The sequence below is a fragment of the Gadus macrocephalus genome, chromosome 4 (assembly GCF_031168955.1).
Source record: "Gadus macrocephalus chromosome 4, ASM3116895v1".
NCBI classification, from domain to species: Eukaryota; Metazoa; Chordata; class Actinopteri; order Gadiformes; family Gadidae; genus Gadus; species Gadus macrocephalus.
In genome coordinates this window covers 33,924,900-33,943,382 of record NC_082385.1, presented here as the reverse complement: position 1 = coordinate 33,943,382, position 18,483 = coordinate 33,924,900, and the positions used below count along the sequence as shown (strand labels likewise).

Below are 18,483 nucleotides of genomic sequence, written 5' to 3'. Positions count from 1 at the left end.
TTCCCTAATTTGCCTGTGGGTGAATCAAACAATCAATCAATCAAATCAATCGATGATCCGTTCCAGTCCGGAGTGTTGGGGGTTGAAGAGGGAGGATTGGTTTGAATACGCAAAGCAGTGGATTATCATCACGTCTTTCTGCTACAGGGTCCATACGTCTAGAAACAACTCCGTATAGATCAAACGTATTCGTCGATTAGATTCTTCTTCTTTTTTTGCCATGCCAGCATTAAACATAGATATATACTTTTTTTGCATTAAAACCACAGGCGTATTGTTAAAAACACAGCGACCCAATCACTGACGAGGAAAGCAGCGGGGAAAGGTTTGCCCGCCAAAAGGGAGGGAGGTCTGCGCTAAGAGGGTACACGCACGTTACACTACCGTGACACGCAATAAAAAACACACAACCTATGGAGATCAGCATATTCAGAACGACGATAAAAAAACATAAGGGAAACCAGCAGACTAAATAATATACATTTGATCAGACATGCTGTTTACATCCATTCTTAAGTACAGTTTGGTCAGCCTTTGTGTGTGACGGTCGAGGCTAACACTTAGCGGTGGGCTAACCGCGAGCGCGGGGTTCTCTACTCGTCGCACACCGGTCAAACCAGTGCGTTCACACGAGTCGCCGCACGATAACGGAGTGGAAGGTAGTATTCTAGCGGAGCAACCGAGTTAAACCCGATCAAAGGAAGTCATCTATTTTTTTGTTTTTTTCAAAAAAAAAAAAGTTAAGAAAAGCGAGTGCTCAACGTCTAACTGCCGTACGGGGAAGCCGAATATCAGTTGGTCTTTGATGGACGTGACTGTCGACCAATGACAGCGATGCATCAGCGTTGGAAGAAGACACAGTGGAGCTTTGGAGTGACATTTTGTGTGTGTTGGTGTCTATGTGTTTTTGTGTGTGAGTCACTTCCTGTGGGCGGGTGTTGAAGTGCCCGGATAAAGACGTTTTCTAAGGGTGAAAGTGGATAAATCGGATTCTGTGTTTTTACCTTTGAGATTTACTTCCTGTTGCTTATGTCTTAATTGAATTTCCCTGTGACTAGCCATGCGTGTGTGTGTGCATACGAGCTTGTGTACGTGTGTGTGTGTCCATGTGTGTCTGTGTGTGAGTACTTTTTACAAATCAGATAACGAGAGAAAGGTGAAGGACAGTAGAATGACTTCAAGGTCAAGAAGGGGTGAGAGGTCAGAGGTCAGGTCGTTGGCAGAGTTACCGGGGGTCAGGGTTAAGGTTTGGGGTCCTTATTGGGCTTTGGGTGTCGGTCACCCTCCAAGGTCATTGGGGGGTACCCAGCGGTCTTAGAGGGCATCGGGGGTGGTTTTGTGGGTTCCTGGGGTCCTTTAAAGGGTCGCTTGGAAGGTATTGGGGGTCAGTTGACCGTCTTAGGGGGTGTTCTCGGGTGTTGGGGGTTATTAGGCCTCAAAGGTCAAAGGACAGTCTAGGGGTCGTTGTTCAGAGGGGTTTCCGGGGTCATGGGTGATGGTTTCAGATCTCTTGGGTTGGTATTCCAGGGGTCAGAGGTCAGGTTTCTGGGGGTCATGGGTCAGGTTTCTGGGGTTCATAGGTCAGGTTTCCGGGGGTCAGAGGTCAGGTTTCCGGGACTCAGAGGTCAGGTTTCCGGGGGCCATACGTCAGGTTTCTGGGGGTCATAGGTCAGGTTTCCGGGGGTCATAGGTCAGGTGTCCGAGGCTTACAGGTTGAGTATTCCGGGAGTCATTGGTGGGGTCTTGCGGGTCGTGCTTTGGCGCGGGGGGGGTCTAGAAGGTCGCGGGGGGCTCGTTGGGGGGGGGGGGGTTGGATCTTTACAAGCCCTGCTTAGCGAGCGCGGCGGTGACGTCCTGGGCCAGCGTGGCGAGCTGGGGCGAGGCCAGCATGCTCCCTGCGGAGCAGAGCCGGGGGGAGGTGCCCCCCGGCTCGCCGCAGGGCGAGTGGGTCGTCACGATCTCGGCGCCGTGGTCCACGCGCGCCTTCGCCTCCTCCCGGAACATCAGCTTGTGGCTCTCGATCTGCCGGGGGGGGGGGGAGAGAGAGAGAGAGAGAGAGAGAGAGAGAGAGAGAGAGAGAGAGAGAGAGAGAGAGAGAGAGAGAGAGAGAGAGAGAGAGAGAGAGAGAGATGGAGGGCGCGTTACCACGGCGAGACGGTGAAACAAACGTGCGATGGGTTTTCCGTCGCTAGGTCTGCGTTACCATGATGTTCCCGCCCCCGGGGGTGTGGCTGGCGTTGTCAAGGGAACGGATCTTGGGCTTAGCGTTGTCCTTGAAGTCCAGCTTGACGCTCTCGATGCGGACCTGGCCGCCCCCTGGTGTACAGACGGAGAACGACACCGTCAACAGCGCTTCAACACACCAGCTGGCGTTCAGCAGACACTTTTATCCAAAGCGACTTACAATAAGTACATTTGTCGGCAGAAAGAGAAACAACAATATATCGCTGTCGGTGCAGTAAAGATGTTCATAGAACCAAGTGCAAAGCACTAACCATCACTAGGTTAACCCATTCCCCGTACACAACAAAGATAGCTAGGGTAAGAGATGCTACACGATGTTAAGTACTTTTCTCAAGTGCCAGGATGTACCACGTACAATAAGTGCGTCTGCTCCAAAGCTACCAGTGGTTCCCACTCTTTTAAGGGGCTAGGGAACAACGATCCCAACCGGAAGTTCGAGGAACACAGCAGGAATGATTATGTTTTTGATTACTGTAATGATGTGTTGTTGCGCTGGGATTTGTTGGACTAAACTTTATGCATAAAACAACGTTGAGATGATGATTGTGGGTGGGACTGAGGTAAAAGGCCAGGCTCAGAATGAATACACAGTCAACCATTGGTCCGTTTGAAACAGTGCTAGCCGCCCCACAGCCAATCAGAAGGCTGTTCCCACCTGGTCTGTGGCGGATGTTGGACATGGAGCCACACTTGGCCGTGACGTGGCTCATGTCCAACTTCTGGGACTGGATCTGGATCTGGGGGTCCACAGGGGGAGAGAGAGAGAGAGAGAGAGAGAGAGAGAGAGAGAGAGAGAGAGAGAGAGAGAGAGAGAGAGAGAGAGAGAGAGAGAGAGAGAGAGAGAGAGAGAGAGAGAGAGAGAGAGAGAGAGAGAGAGAGAGAGAGAGAGAGAGAGAGAGAGAGAGAGAGAGAGAGAGAGAGAGAGAGAGAGAGAGAGAGAGAGGTGTAACTCCAATGTAAACACATCTAACATGATACAACATTACAGAAGTAACGATGTGCACAGCTGTTCTTGTGCGCGCTGATGTGTGTGTGTGTGTGTGTGTGTGTGTGTGTGTGTGTGTGTGTGTGTGTGTGTGTGTGTGTGTGTGTGTGTGTGTGTGTGTGTGTGTGTGTGTGTGTGTGTGTGTGTCTCTCTCTATGCGTGTGTGTGTACAGGTGTATGTGTGTGTGGTCCTCACGTTCCCGCCCCCGGCAGCATGCTGGATCTTGTCCAGCGAGCCGCACTTGGCCTGGACGTGGCTGAAGTCCAGCTTCACACTCGGGATCATCACCTGGAGAAGAGCAGGCCCCTGATTGGTTAACTCAAACACCACTGCAGCCGCCATTGGCTCTCCTGCTGCCCAACCCGAGGGCCGGGGGCCACCGAGGGACGGGGGCCGGCCGGCCGCCGGGGCGTGAACCAGCATTAGTGATCTCTACGTTCAACCTGAGGGAAGCCTTGAGAAGGAGGATGGAAGGCGAAGGTCAACCTGTGGTCTGTAGAGGGTCATGATGGCAAGCCTCCAGTGAGGGGGGGGGGGGGGGGGGGGGAGAGAGAGAGAGAGAGAGAGAGAGAGAGAGAGAGAGAGAGACAGAGACAGAGACAGAGACAGAGACAGAGAGAGAGAGGAGGAGGAGAGCTCTAGCAGGAGCTCCAGAGAGACAGAGAGCAGGATCTGGATGAAGCAGACAGAGCACCAGTTAGCGTACGTACGTGTCCTCCTCGGGGAGAGTGTCTCAGGTTGTTCTTGGAGCCGCACTTTGACTGAACATGACTGAAGTCGGCCCTCTCGCTCACAATCTGAATCTGAAGCCAAGCCGGGAAATAAAAGAAAAGCAAACGTGTGCCTGTTGAGTGTTGGCGGCGTGTGCGTGAGGGTCTGACGTATTGGCCTTCATAACACGACATGCCTTTAGACTTACCTTCACCTAAACATATCAACAGGACCAACTCTAACAGCTACTCAGGGGTAAACTGGACATCAATACCGGGTTTATTCTGATTCATTACTCTCTCTGGGTTTACAACGTGAATTTGTAACGTTTCCTTTCAAACATTGAAGAAAAACGCTGTTGCCAAATTCAACACATGAAGGAGGTGGAAAGGAAGTTAGCAGATGGGAAGTGGGATGACCATAACAGGAAGTGAGAAATATGAACTGGAACCAGGAAGTAGGAACTGGAGACAGGAAGTGAGTATCAGGCGATGAGAAACCGGAAACAGGAAGTAGAAACTGGGACGAGTAAGTGAGTATCAGGCGATGAGAAACCGGGAACAGGAAGTAGAAACAGGTATCAGGAAGTGAGTGTCAGGAAATGAGAAACCGTTAACAGGAAGTAGAAACTGTGAAGAGGAAGTGAGTATCAGGCGGTGAGAGACCGGGAACAGGAAGTAGAAATGGGTATCAGGTAGTGAGTATCAGAGAATGAGTAACCGGGGACAGGAAGTTAGAAAATTGAGGGAGAGAAAGGAAGGAGAGGGTGCAGTGCAGTGAAGGGGTGAAGCCGGGTCCGGTCCGGTCTGTCGGGTCCTGGTCGGTCCTGATCGGTTGGTCCGGTCCTGGTCCGGTCGGTCCAGTCCGGTGAGTCTGGTCCAGTAAGTCTGGTCCGGTGAGTCCGGTCCTGGTCCGGTCGGTCCAGTCCGGTAAGTCTGGTCCGGTCGGTCCGGTCCGGTGAGTCCGGTCCTGGTCTTAGCTGGCCGCCATTGGGCTGGTGCTTGAGGTTGGAGGTCAGTCGTTCCAGTCCAGTCAATCCGGCCCAGGTAGTCCGGTCCAGTTGGTCCGGCCCAGGTAGTCCGGTCCAGTTGGTCCGGTCCAGTTGGTCCGTTCCAGTCGGTCCGGTCGGTCGATCCGTTCCAGTCAGTCCGGGTCTAACATGGCCGCCCTTGGGCAGCTGCTTGGGGTTAGAGGTCAGTCGGTCGGGTCCAGTCAGTCCGGTCAGGTCGATCCAGTCCGGGTCTTACCTGGCCGCCCTTGGGCTGGTGCTTGAGGTTGGAGGTGGAGCCTATCTTGGACTTGACGTGCGTGAGGTCGGGCAGCGGCTGGTTGATGACCTTGAGCTGGCGCTGGACGGAGGACGGGGACTTGGGGGGGGTCCGGATCACGGCGATCTTCTTCTCCTGCAGCACGCTGAAGGACTTGGGGGTGTGGCTCCCCGGGGTGCGCGAGCCGGGGGTCCGGCAGGCATAGCTGGGGGGGCGTGCCCGGCGTGACGGCCGTGGAGCCCGGCGTGGACGTACCGCTACGGGCCGAGCGAGAGCGGCCCGAGTCCATGCCTGGGGAGAGAGAGAGAGAGAGAGAGAGAGAGAGAGAGAGAGAGAGAGAGAGAGAGAGAGAGAGAGAGAGAGAGAGAGAGAGAGAGAGAGAGAGAGAGAGAGAGAGAGAGAGAGAGAGAGAGAGAGAGAGAGAGGGCGAGAGAGAGAGGGCGAGAGAAAGAGAGGGCGAGAGAAAGAGAGAGAGAGAAATAGAGAGAGCGAGAGAGAGAGAGAGAAAGAGACAGAGAGAGGGCGAGAGGGCGAGAGAGAGAGAGAGAGAGAGAGAGAGAGAGCGAGAGAGAGAGAGAGAGGTTTGTGTGGGTCTTACAGAATGTGTCTGTGTGTCTGTACGTGTGTGTGTGTCTGTACGCGTGCGTGCGTGCGTGCGTGCGTGCGTGCGTGCGCGTCTCTTACAGGTGGGTCTCCGGGGTCCGTCCTCCTGCTCCGCGGCGGGGATGTGCCGCGTCAGAGACTTGGCGGGGCGCGGCAGAGAGGAGCGCTTCTCTGGGCTACGGTAGGTCCTCTCCTACACACACACACACACACACACACACAGAGAGGTACAGACACACACGCACACACAGACAGAGGTACAGACACACACACACACAGAGGTACAGACACACACACACACAGAGGTACAGACACACACACACACAGACAGAGGTACAGACACACACACACAGAGGTACAGACACACACACACACAGAGAGGTACAGACACACACACACACACAGAGGTACGAACACACACATACACACAGATCAATATTTAATATAGGTTCTGTTTTAATTACTGGTTGCCGTCGTCGCTGGGTCACATGACCGAACGATTCCACACACAGTTTGACTAAGCACCTAGCCTACGTAGCCTAGCCTAGCGTAGCCCAACCAAGGTGTAGCCTAGCTTGGGTTGGCCTAGCCTAGCGGAGCCTAGGCTGTACCTCCTCGGCCCGTGTGAGTGGCGAGGGCTGTCCGCGAGGGGAGCACGCAGACTTTGCGCGTGGCCGATATAGCTCCGCCCCCAGGGGCGGGCGTGACTGGAGGTCGGAGGCGGAGCCTGGCCGGCAGGGGAGGGACTCTGCCGCCCGTCGCAGGGCCGCCATTTTGAGCAGCACCGCCCGCGTGGGGCTCTGGGTGGTTACCATGGCGACCGGGATGAGGGAAATGAGATAGTGAGTGAAACGAAACAAGGATGGAACAGATGTGGGGCTGCCATGGTGGTCACATATAGGTAACCATGACAACCCATCGTTGCTAGCTTTAATAGTACCGTAACCACGGCAACTAGCTCGGACTAGCATGTACCGTAACCACGACGACTAACGCCTGTGTCGCGCTCACTCTGACCATACTCACTGAGGTTCTGTGTCTGGACTGGTTTCACACACACACAGAAGCAGGCATGCAGGGAAAACAGGTGACAAAAAAAGACGGGAAGTCGAGGGAAAAGAAAGAGAAAGAGAAAGTCCGAGCGGCACAAAATAAAACGGTTATGTTGACACTGAAGACAGCAGAAGAATTCAAATAATATTAAAAAACGTAAATCTTAAAATAATACGACTCAACTAATGAATTATTCGGGTCAAGCCTGTGTGTGTGTGTGTGTGTGTGTGTGTGTGTGTGTGTGTGTGTGTGTGTGTGTGTGTGTGTGTGTGTGTGTGTGTGTGTGTGTGTGTGTGTGTGTGTGTGTGTGTGTGTGTGTGTGTGTGTGTACTTACAGTTGGCCGTTCTCTGGACTGGTGTGCCACACTCAGTGGCTGGCGGACCTCCATGGCTGAGAAGGAAGGTGATAAAACATGTAGTGACTCACACTGACCATCAGGGAGACAAACTCCATGCTTCGCAACATCGCCACGCAACCCCATACACTTACACATAAAGACACACACGAACACACGCCCATACGCGCACACACACACACACACACACACACACACACACACACACACAGTCCCAGCGCGATACACTGCAGCCGAACAAACGATGGAAATTATTACATCACTTATAACGAGATTCAAGCCATCACATTATGAGTGGAAATCAAACACGGCCCCGAATGTCCACCAAATGAAACTACCAACACGCAACTGACCTCACTTTAGACTCAGAAATGACGCACAAACACGGCCACAAGTGTGCAGCGCACGGCAACATAGGACACACACACACACGGCCGCCGCACAACTACCATGACAACTCAAACAGCAGTTGGGCGAAAAAACGTTGACAAATAAGGAAAATAAATAAATAGAGTAGAATGAATCAGAAGCAACCACTGCGGAGGACGAGTGGAAGCAGGAAGCGTTTGCCAGCTACATTGCATGATCGGGCGGTGTGTCAGCGAGACGGTAGATCGACAGAGACGGGAGCTCATCTCAACGGACACCCTGACCACTGACGGTCAACGAGGGAAGCCCTGACACCTAGCGGTCTGTTGGATGTCAGAGTCACAAACCACCTCAGCTGGGCAGCCTCAGAGTGACAGCGCCCCCTACGGTCCACCACACCCGGCCTCTGGAAGCAGACCTCGGAGTGAGTGGCACTCCGGGGGGCTCAACACATTTGTATAGAGAGAGGGGGGGGGGGGGGGCATGTGCTTGGTACTTGTTTGATAATTCAACCACACCCTGTCATTGCCATTGGATCCGACTATAACAGGTGACCAATGAACCGCAGTTCGGAATTGAACGTGGTTCTCACCGCCTATGTGGTTAGCACACTAGCTAGTTCAGTCCCCTTGCCCAAATAAACTATGGATGCTATGTGGTTAGCACACTAGCTAGTTCAGTCCCCTTGCCCAAATAAACTATGGATGCTATGTGGTTAGCACACTAGCTAGTTCAGTCCCCTTGCCCAAATAAACTATGGATGCTATGTGGTTAGCACACTAGCTAGTTGAGTCCCCCTGCCCTAATAAACTATGGATGCTATGTGGTCTTCACACTAGCTAGTTGACTCCTCTTGCCCTAATAAACTATAAATAGGTTGTTAGCACGCTAGCTAGTCTAGTCCCCTTGGCCTAATAAACTATGGATGCTATGTAGTTAGCACACTAGCTAGTTGACTCCTCTTGCCCTAATAAACTATGGATGATATGTGGTTAGCACACTAGCTAGTTGACTCCTCTTGCCCTAATAAACTATAGATAATAGGTTGTTAGCACGCTAGCTAGTCTAATCCCCTTGCCATAATAAACTATGGATGCTATGTGGTTAGCACACTAGCTAGATGACTCCTCTTGCCCTAATAAACTATGGATGCTATGTGGTTAGCACACTAGCTAGATGACTCCTCTTGCCCGAATAAACTATGGATGCTATGTGGTTAGCACACTAGCTAGTTGACTACTCTTGGCCTAATAAACCATGGCTCCTACGTGGTGAGTGCGCTAGCGGCTAGGGACAGCCAGCCCCATAGTTAGCCATCCCACTAAAGGGCTGATTATGGGTCCACGTTCCCACAACGCAACGACCACGCAGACGCTTCAACGCCGTCGTGAACCTTTATGGTTCTGCGTGGGGTTTTAGTGAGCGGACCAATCACAGCCCTCGCTGCTGCGTCGCCCCGACGGAAGGTTCACATTTTTTAGGAGGCGGACGTCCGGCCCTTGCGGTGGACGCCAGGACGTAAGGGGTCCGTAACCCCCTTGTGTTGCGTGAACATGGGACCATAATCGGCCCTTTAGACTCGGGGAGTCTGGCTCATGCTCCCTCCACCTCCCGTCCCGCCGGGCCCCGGGGAGGCCGGGTCACCTGCTCCCTTGCGTTTGGCCGAGCCAGCCAGCGCCACGACAGGCCTGTGCTGCCGGCCGGGCGCTCTGCCGGCGCTGGTCCGGCAGGGAGAGCGACACGACGGGACCGCCAGCTTATTGTGGTCCGCCCTCCTCACGCCGGCTGGCGGGGGGAGAGACAGGGTTACGTTACGACAACACACGGGGCGCAGCCTCACCGCTACGCTGCTAAGACGTTAGCGCCCTTGGGACACGACCGACGAGCAAATCGCTACGGCATCGGCGTCAACTTAATATCGTCGGCTAGCAAGCTCGAGATATGTCTAACGTAAGCCCTTGGACATGTACGTCCAGATTCAGGGACCTTAAGATGCAAGTTCACGTGTCTACGGTATATAAGGACAATTAATTGATCTTCAAGGTCCTGATAAACCAGAAATTAAACCGGAAGTTAAATCTAAATGAAATGGGTCTTTTTAAGGATCTGTCTATTCCTGTAGAGTTCACTGGGGGTCATTGTAGAGAATATCACGGATACAATTCATAAATACTAGTTTTAAATCCAAAAATTACAAATTTGTAGCAAAGGGAAACAAAAAGCCCCATGGATCTATTTCAAAAGGTGATGAACTACTGGATGAAGATGCGATGGGAACCTTTTTTCTTCTTCAAGGGGTCTCTCGGATGGCCCGGGTCCTTGTGGATTATTTTACTGTCAAAGGGGTCAGAGCGACCCCGGGGTCTCCAAGGGGCCCGCTTCCTGGACCGATCCCGGGCGACCGTGGTACCGGTGGTGGTCCCGGTGGTGGTCCCGGGACCGGTGGTGGTACCGGGACCGTGGTCCTTCGGGAGAGCCTCAATGGGTTCCGTCAAGAGGCTCCTATCCTCATCTGCAGAGGACAAGGGAGCGAGAGAGGAGCGGGTTGACTGGCCACACCTCTTGCCCTCGGACCACAGGTTTGCCTTAAAGGTTGCATCAGCGATGTTCGGTGAAGTCACTTCTGTCGCTATTCGAAGCGAGATCGCAAACAGCCAGCTCGCCCCCCCCTTCTGTGTTTCGTGCATCCAGTTAAAAACGATCATGGAATACTATTATTTTGGTTTTGAGTGGTTGGTAGCACCATTAGTTTTTGTGTACGATCTCCAAGCATATAGAGACGCGTTTTTTTGACGGCCTGCGTATGGGGCGGGCAGCGAGTGGATCGTGAGGAAAGATCAGATGAATGTGATCATTTATGTTTCGGCCTAGAATCGCTGATACAACCTTTAATGCATCACCATGGCTCATACTTACTCAGGTTATACCTGTTTAAAGTGTGTGTTCCCATGGATCTTATTACTGTAGCTACTCTGTAGCTAGTCGTTTTTGGAAACTAGGTTGTGCAACGCTTTAAATTCTTTTTTAGTTACTCCAATATCGATTGGATTTTTTTATTGTTTTCAGCCTCACTTGTGCATGGCTTTGGATAGTGTCTGCTAAACGGCCAAATGTATGTGTAGGTTCCTTTGGTATATTAGTACCGGTCACTGGTGTTGTTATGTGTCTCGGAGTTAAAGGAGTGGAGGGTACCTTGAGTGTCTATCCAGCCACTGTCGGTGTCAAGAACAGACATGTCCGCGGTCGTTTCTTCATTGGTTGTGTGATGGACTTCACTGGCCAGGTCGGAGGCAACATCTGCACCTTTCTCCGTCCCCTTGCAGCTGTCCTCCTCTTCCCTTACCGTCTCTTTGCCGACATCTGTAGCTTTCACTTCTTCTTGCTCAGCATCGATCTCTCCGTGGTCCAGTGATTCATCCTTCTTTTCCATTCCTTCTTCATCTCCTTCAACAGCTTCCTCTTCCTGCTTCTCCGCTTCCAAGATGGCCTCTCTGAGATCCTCTGATTGGTCCTCTTCTTTTCCGAAGTCCTCCCCTCCCTGTGGAGAAGACTGCATTTGACCTCGGTCAGAGTACGGAGACAACTGGGAGGTGTCAGTCACCGGTTCTCCATCTTCACTGTGACTAGATTCTCCGGTGTCCGATTTAGGCTCCAGTCCAGTGAAATCCAATCCTTCGACCTCCAGCAACTCCAATACCTCCTTCCTCAGCTCTTCGTTGGGGGGAACTTCTGCCTCCTCCATGACCTCCTGAGGCTCCTCAGCCAGCTCCACCTCCTCGTCCTCCTCCTCTCCGTCCTCTTCATCCAGCTGGGCCTGGGGGATGATGATGATTGGAGGAGGGGACTGCAATCCTTTCTCTTCTCCAATCTCTTCTGCGAGGCCTCGGGTTCCTGCCTCAACAACAGTTTCTTCTGACAGCTCAAGAGGGGGTGGAACATGTTGTTCCTGCGCCTCTTCTGTCTTTAACTTTGGTTGTATGTTCTCCTGGAAGATGTCCGTTTTCTGTCTACAAGCCTCAGGAGAGGTCACATCTGATTCGTCCACTTTTATTTCCCTGGGAGATTCTCCATTTGGATCCTTTGAGTCTTCACTAAAATCGGATTCTTTGTCAGCAGACTTCTCGGCCCCTGCAGCCCGTTCCGTCCCGACCTCAGTCCCGCCTTCCCCTGGTGTATCCTTCGCGGGTTCTTCAGGGTTTAATGGACCGTCGACGGGGGACTTTGGAGTCGTGGGTGTCCGAGGAACCCTGCCGTCGGTCAGGGAGAAGCTGAAGGAGCTGTCGGGAGGGACGGGGGACGCCTCCCGGGACGGGTCCTTCTCCACCTCCACCTCCGGGATGGCCTGGATCTGGATGTCTCCTGGCAGGCCACTCTCCAAGCGGAACTCGGTGAGGCGGTTCGGAGAGGTGACCGGGATCCTGAGGCGGTCGGGTTTGATACCGACAGGCACGGCCTTCTCCAGGAGCATGCCGGATTTCCTCGGGGACTCCGTGACGTCTTTCTTCTCCGCTGCGGCGCTCTTCTGAACCGTCTCCGGGACGTTCTTCTTCTTCTGGTCCGGTGGGGGTGTTCCGTCTCTCCGTTCTGGTTCATCCTCGTCTGCGTCCACGGTAGGGAAAGAGCGACAGGGAGCATCGGCAGACCCCGGCATGTCGGCCGGGGACGGCATGGGGGCAGAGCACTCGCTGAAGACACAGTATCCCAGATCCTCGGGCCCTCCCTGCCCCCCCTGCCCCGCGTCCAGAGCCAGCCGGGCCAGCGAGCTAACCCCCAGAGGAGACACGTTGGCCGGGACAGACTTCCTCCTCATCGGATCCACCACCCTCCTGCCCAGGGACAGTTTGGGCAGGGCTCCCGCCAGGTCCAGCATCTCAGCCAGAGCGCCGGATTGGTCCAAAGAGACGTGGCGCTCCATGGAGGCCATCTTGCTGAGGGCTTCGGTGAAGTCGGCCGGCGTGGACGGAGCGGTTTGTAGCGGAGGGGTGGTGCTCGATGGAGGGTGTTGGAGGAGGGGCGGACGAGTCGTCGAAGCTTCCACTGATTGGGGAAAGCTGGGGGCGTAAGAAGGTGCTTGATTTTGCCGCCCCGGTCGGAGACTTAACGGTGATGTTGATAGGCCGGCTCCTTTGCTCCATCGACATCTTGTGGAAAGGGTTCAGCACCGGCTCTCGGATCCCTGGGAAATGCTCTCAGCCGTCACCTCAATTGAAATTGACCAGGAGCTGGATGTAACTTGAACCCGACCCCAGCCTCGGGGGTGCACCTCTCTCCCGCTGCCCCGCTGATCTCATAGTAGCTCTGTGGGCGCGGTGACTCCTGAACACCGCTTTGGGCGGACGTTTCGAAGTACGCCTCCGTCCCTGCTTTAAGGACACACGAGGACTCGGGGCGGCTCTCCTTCGCGCCTGGCGTGTGGTCACCGGCGTCGTCCGTCTCTGGCGGCGGACTCTGACGCGACGACCTCGGGGCCACTGCTCCCCTCGTTCGCGCCCACGGCGGTCCACCGGCGCGTCCGCGCAGTCGGTCGTCCCAGCTGGTCGGACAGGTCGGGGGGCACGTCGCTATCGGAGTGTCCGGGGGAGAAGATGTCTCGGACCTCTTCTAGAGCCTTCGGGGTGCCACATGGTTCCAGGAGCGGGGGGGGGGAAGGGGCCGGCTCCTCTCTGGCGGAGGGGCAGGGTGACCCAACCTCCTCTGCGCCTTCGGGAGCCCTCGCTCCTCGATGGGCGGGGCCGCCCCCTGCTGTGCCTCCACCGTCCCAGGGGGCGGGGCTGTGAGCGCGTTGGGGGGGGGGGGACCAAAACCAACCCCGCGCTAGTGTTAGCATCAGCGCCCCACCAGCACCGGACAGCGAGAGCCGACGGCCTCCAACACAAGCTGGCCGGTACGAGCTAGCCAGCCTCACTGCCGAAAGCGAGCCAAGACAGTGAAGCCGAGCCTGGGTCTGCACACAGACATGGGAGGGGGAGGGCTCCGAGACACAGAGCACGGGGGGGGGGGGGGGGGGGTCGCGTCAGGGCCCGGCGGGGGGGGGGGGTCGCAGGGTCTAGGAGGACGTGCACAGTCGGAATGAAATGGAATGAGGAGCATGGCGGTGGACGACCAGAACTGAGGAACACAAAAGGTTTGGATTCCTATTGCAATGGAAGTTGTGGATGTAAACGTTGTTCATGGGGTGTATGGGTATAAACGAGGCTTGGTTAGTCGTTGGAGGTTAATCAAAGAGTCCCTGTTGTGATGCTATTACGAGCTATTACGAGTGACATCACAAGTGGAGAGAGTGTCCACTCAGGTGTATGACGGCTCAGTAAACCAATCCTCCATGTGGCTAAGATTAAAATTGAAAACAAATGTAAAACAAATCGTCAAAGGAGCTTCAGAAGGGGGAGCTCTGGAAGTGTGTTTCTGCACTCCCTGGATGTTGGCGGTCGCTAATACTAGGGTATCAGTAACATAGGAAAACAGCAAACCGTTGGACAGCGGAACAACACTGAGCCTGTGATGGTATGAGAAGCCCACAGCCCATGCCGCTCCACGCTCAGCCCCACGCGCGCGTGGGCACCGGGCGCGTTCCAGAACCTCGCCGGTCTCCAACAGAAACCCACACACACAGAGACCAAACACGTCCTCCATCCAGCCCAAAGCGTCTCTCACAGTGGACGCCGCGGCGGCCTCCATGGTTGCAATGTAGCTGGCAATACAAAGGGGGGGGGGGGGGGGGGAGGGGGGGGGGGGGGTGATCAAACCAGGGCGGAGTTGATCAGGTAACACCGATGAGAGAAGCGTATGGTGATGCTGGGCAACGGACAAGAAGCCCCACTGTGTCGGTGCCTCAGGGGGGCTCCTGTTGGTTTCACCACCGGGGGTGACGGAGAGCAGCGACACAGAGCCACGAGCCGCAGCCTCATCACCAGGGGGCGTGTCCAGCCAGACGGAGGAGGGGTCGGAGTTCAACCCACCAGACTACCCAGTGGGCCGTACCAAATCACCCCCCCCCCACCCCCGCCTGGATGTGGACACTACCACTTGTGATGTCACAAACGGCTCGATTTTCACAGCCGGTGGTGAAGCGCCGGCCCTTTAGGGCGATGCTGCACAGAACACATGACGTCAGAGCAGACGGGCGGGCGGACAACAGCCAGCGACGATACTGGAGAGCAGCCTCAGCTAGCCACAGTTAGCAAACAGTGAGAGAACGTCAGTCATGATGATGTGCTGCTTGCGTTAGCCTCTCCCTGCTCCATGTAGCAGTGCCTCTGTACTAGCGTTAGCTTCTTCCTGTTCCATGTAGCATTGTCTCGGTACTAGCGTTAGCTTCTCCCTGTTCCATGTAGCATTGTCTAGGTCCTAGCGTTAGCCTCTCCCTGTTCCATGTAGCATTGTCTCGGTACTAGCGTTAGCTTTTCACTGTTCGTTATGCGATACTAAAGCTAATGCTTTAGTGTTAGCATTAGCTTTACACCGTGAGCAGGAACATGTCTGATAAATGTGGGTGAGGTCCCCAACTGCCATTTCAGCTGCAACTTGAGATATCTCAGCCGATATCTCGATTTAGATATGATATATATTTGGCCAGGACAATAAAACAATAAATGATCGTATCGTGATAGACTTTTGATCAATCTAAAATATGTTCAATATATCGATAAGAGACTGGACCAGCGATTGTAGCAGCTGGTTTGTTCCACAAACGCAGTTCCATACTTATTTATAATATCTGAAGGTTCTCATTGTTGTATCGACCTGGAGTATTCATCAATGAAGACAGTTGAAGGTCATATTAAGTGGTTAAACAGGAGTGTTTGAATCCAGCATGGTAATTCCTACTCTTTTTAGGTCATTCAAACGATAGATAGATATCGATCAATATGATCAAGTTATATCGTGATATGTCTTCCAGCCATATCGCCCAGGCTTAATATAAATGTCTCAGTAGTGACAATGTTTAGGGCCTCGCTCTCAATGCGCTCACCCTCATCCAGAACATTGTGATCATCCAGAGGTCACAAGGTCAACCGTGCAGCGCAGATATAATGCTGGTGTGCACGCACACACACACACACACGACACACACTTAGACAGCTGCAGATTGTACGTGTGCATGACAAGCGCACAAAAAACAGAGAGACAGAGAAGGAGAGAGAGAGGAGAGAGGCAGAGAGAGAGAGAGAGAGAGAGAGAGGCAGAGAGAGAGAGAGAGAGAGAGAGAGAGAGAGAGAGAGAGAGAGGAGAGAGAGAGAGAGAGAGAGAGAGAGAGAGAGAGAGACAGAGACAGAGAGAGAGAGAGAGAGAGAGAGAGAGAGAGAGGCAGAGAGAGAGAGAGAGAGAGAGAGGCAGAGAGAGAGAGAGAGACAGAGAGAGAGACAGGAGACAGAGACAGAGACAGAGACAGAGAGGTAGAGAGACAGTGAGAGAGAGACAGAGAGAGAGACAGAGGGACAGAGAGAGAGAGACAGAGAGAGAGAGACGGAGACAGAGAGAGAGAGAGACAGAGAGAGAGACAGTTGAAGAGGGAGAGAAAGAAAGCACAAAAAAAGAGAGAGAGGTACCCTCCCCCCAACACACACACACACACACACACACACACACACACACACACACACACACACACTCACACTCACACACCTGCTTGCTGTGTCTGTGGGCTGTGGTGTCCTCCATTCACAAACCTGAGGGCCTTCTCTTAGAGCCTGGGCCTCGCCTACATAAGCGGCCCGCCCTAAGGGCAGGTCTACTGGCTGGGGGTCCTCCAAGGCCGGGGGCTCCGACGGAGCCTCCTGCTCCTCCTCTTCATGGGGCGTCACCTCACCGGGAGATACACCGATACGCTCTACTGCCTCCTCTTTTGGTGGGGAGGAGCGGGGGGGGGGGGGGGAGAGGTGGGAGGAGTAGGAAGGAGCGGGGGGGGAGGGGGGGGGGGGAGGAGGTGGAGGGGTGGGGGTGACATGGGAGGAGGGGGACATGAGAGGTGGGACACGGTACAGATGTGAGACAGATGCGGACAGACGGTGGACATGGGAGAGATGGGGTCCGACCCTCCTCCGGTCAGCTGACCCGCTCCGTACCGCTACGTAGCTCCACGCGCTACGTAGCTCCATGCGCTACGTAGCTACACGCGCTACGTTAGCGGCTGTGTTCCGCACCGCAGTCCCCCACTGGAAGCGCCCCGGACACGTTCCGACTGATGGCTCAAGACGTGCATAATTATACGTAATAGGCCTAAAAGAATTGTAAAAATGATTATGATTTGATTGATTCATAAATGATTATTCACGAGTTATATTCAACCCCTACACATCAATATTATAATATAACCCGTAAATACGGTTTTTAGATGTCATGGCAACGTCGCAGTCAGCCCGCGACACGAGGCATCGACGCAGACTTTCATTTCTTCTTTGCCACTGATTAACTATTGATACCAAAGATCGACTGGATAATATCACAATACCCTGTTTGTGAATTGCCTAGGGATCGATGTGAGCTCATGAAAATTCCTGAGCAAATGCAAACTGAATGGCTGTAGAAGTGTTCTGAGACACGGCTGCGAACCGGCAACTTTCAAAAAATCGATGAGGCAAGTATGGTAAATGCAGTGGCGGTTTGGGGACGGTTCTGTGCCGTGACCATATCCAATGGAATAGCCTACATCGACTAGAATGGTTTCTATTATGTTCTACGACAGTTTTACTGCCGTGATGCTTTCGTGATGGTTCTGGCGGAAATTGGCCTTTAGCTGAAGGATAACGTGTGTATAGTAAGAATGTATTTTCCCGGGTTGTATTACAAAGGCGATTTCATTGGACAGTGTATTTGCATATATTTTGCATAACGCGATCTGATTGGCCGACGGATCCGTTGCTGCCTAAAAAGTTGAACATTTCTCAACTTTTTGTCGCAGGCCACGGAGCTGACAGAACGGACGGACCAACAATGCATTTCGAGAGCGCCCCATGCAAAGTCAATGAGATCCGTCGACGGACGGAGGCAGTGTGAATGTAGGGTAGGTTTGGTGGAGACGTTTGTCATGACGACTTCCACCGCTCTGCTGTATCTCTGCCGGTTTTATTGTGGTTTTAAACAAATAGTCTCGCTTTTGCGTCGAAAGCAGTTCATACACACAGTTTGATTGATGGCTCTGATTAAAGATAAGTGTGTTTACTCAGTGTCAGCAAGTGGGGAGTGAAAATAAACTTTAAATAATGACGAGAAGGTTATCTGAAGATCACATGCACCCGGCTGAATCAGTTATTAATAAAAACATGATGTTTAATAATTAATCCATGAATTAATAAATACATGTTAATGAAAAAAGGGTTTGAGTGCAATAGAATAGGATGGGAATGTTACAGTTAAATGATGCATAACGTTGGTCACAGCGTGTGGGGTTAATGACAGCAGGCCCTACCAGAAGAGAACCCGCCAAACAAACTACAAACATGGCGGAGGCGACGCCATACATCAATCACTTCTCATCCCCCGGCCTCATCGACTGCTGCAAAGGATTGTGGGAAACAGAGGATAGAAAGGAGGAGGAAGGTGGAGAGGAGATGAAGAGGAGGATGCGTGGTGCTGACGGGGGAGGATGCTAAAAGGAAGTAGAGAGGGTCTCTATTTGGAACCATTATGGGCCGTTTGGAAGTCTCCACATTTGTGACATCACAAGTGGGAGGGTTCACCGGAGGTATGATGGTACCAGCCCACTTGTGATGTCACAGCTGGGTGTCTATTCACAGGGCTGATCAACGGCTAATTGACCGAAGAGAGGGAGCGTGCAGAAAGAGGAGGAGCCTAACCGGACCAATCATGAGCTGCAGCAGGTCACCTGATCTCTTTGAATTCCCTCACCTCACAATCACACGTCCTCTGCTCTGTGTGTGTGCGTTTGCGTGT

The 18,483-nt window shown here is 53.3% G+C and overlaps 2 protein-coding genes across 2 annotated transcripts in view; one reads left to right on the top strand and one right to left on the bottom strand.

Moving 5' to 3' along the window:
• LOC132456510 (NACHT, LRR and PYD domains-containing protein 12-like) overlaps positions 1 to 18,483 on the top strand; it is a 171,830-nt gene that overhangs the window by 145,770 nt on the left and 7,577 nt on the right. The gene's annotated exons all lie outside the window — the stretch shown is intronic.
• LOC132456511 (microtubule-associated protein tau-like) lies at positions 813 to 13,072 on the bottom strand. Its single transcript, XM_060050885.1, is given in 15 exon segments — positions 813 to 2,022; positions 2,204 to 2,316; positions 2,900 to 2,981; positions 3,426 to 3,518; positions 3,941 to 4,033; positions 5,189 to 5,422; positions 5,424 to 5,500; positions 5,894 to 6,005; positions 6,424 to 6,612; positions 6,839 to 6,856; positions 7,201 to 7,256; positions 9,235 to 9,375; positions 9,869 to 10,102; positions 10,783 to 12,572; positions 12,574 to 13,072. Coding segments are annotated over 15 exon segments (3,594 nt in total). The 5' UTR covers positions 12,732 to 13,072; the 3' UTR covers positions 813 to 1,818.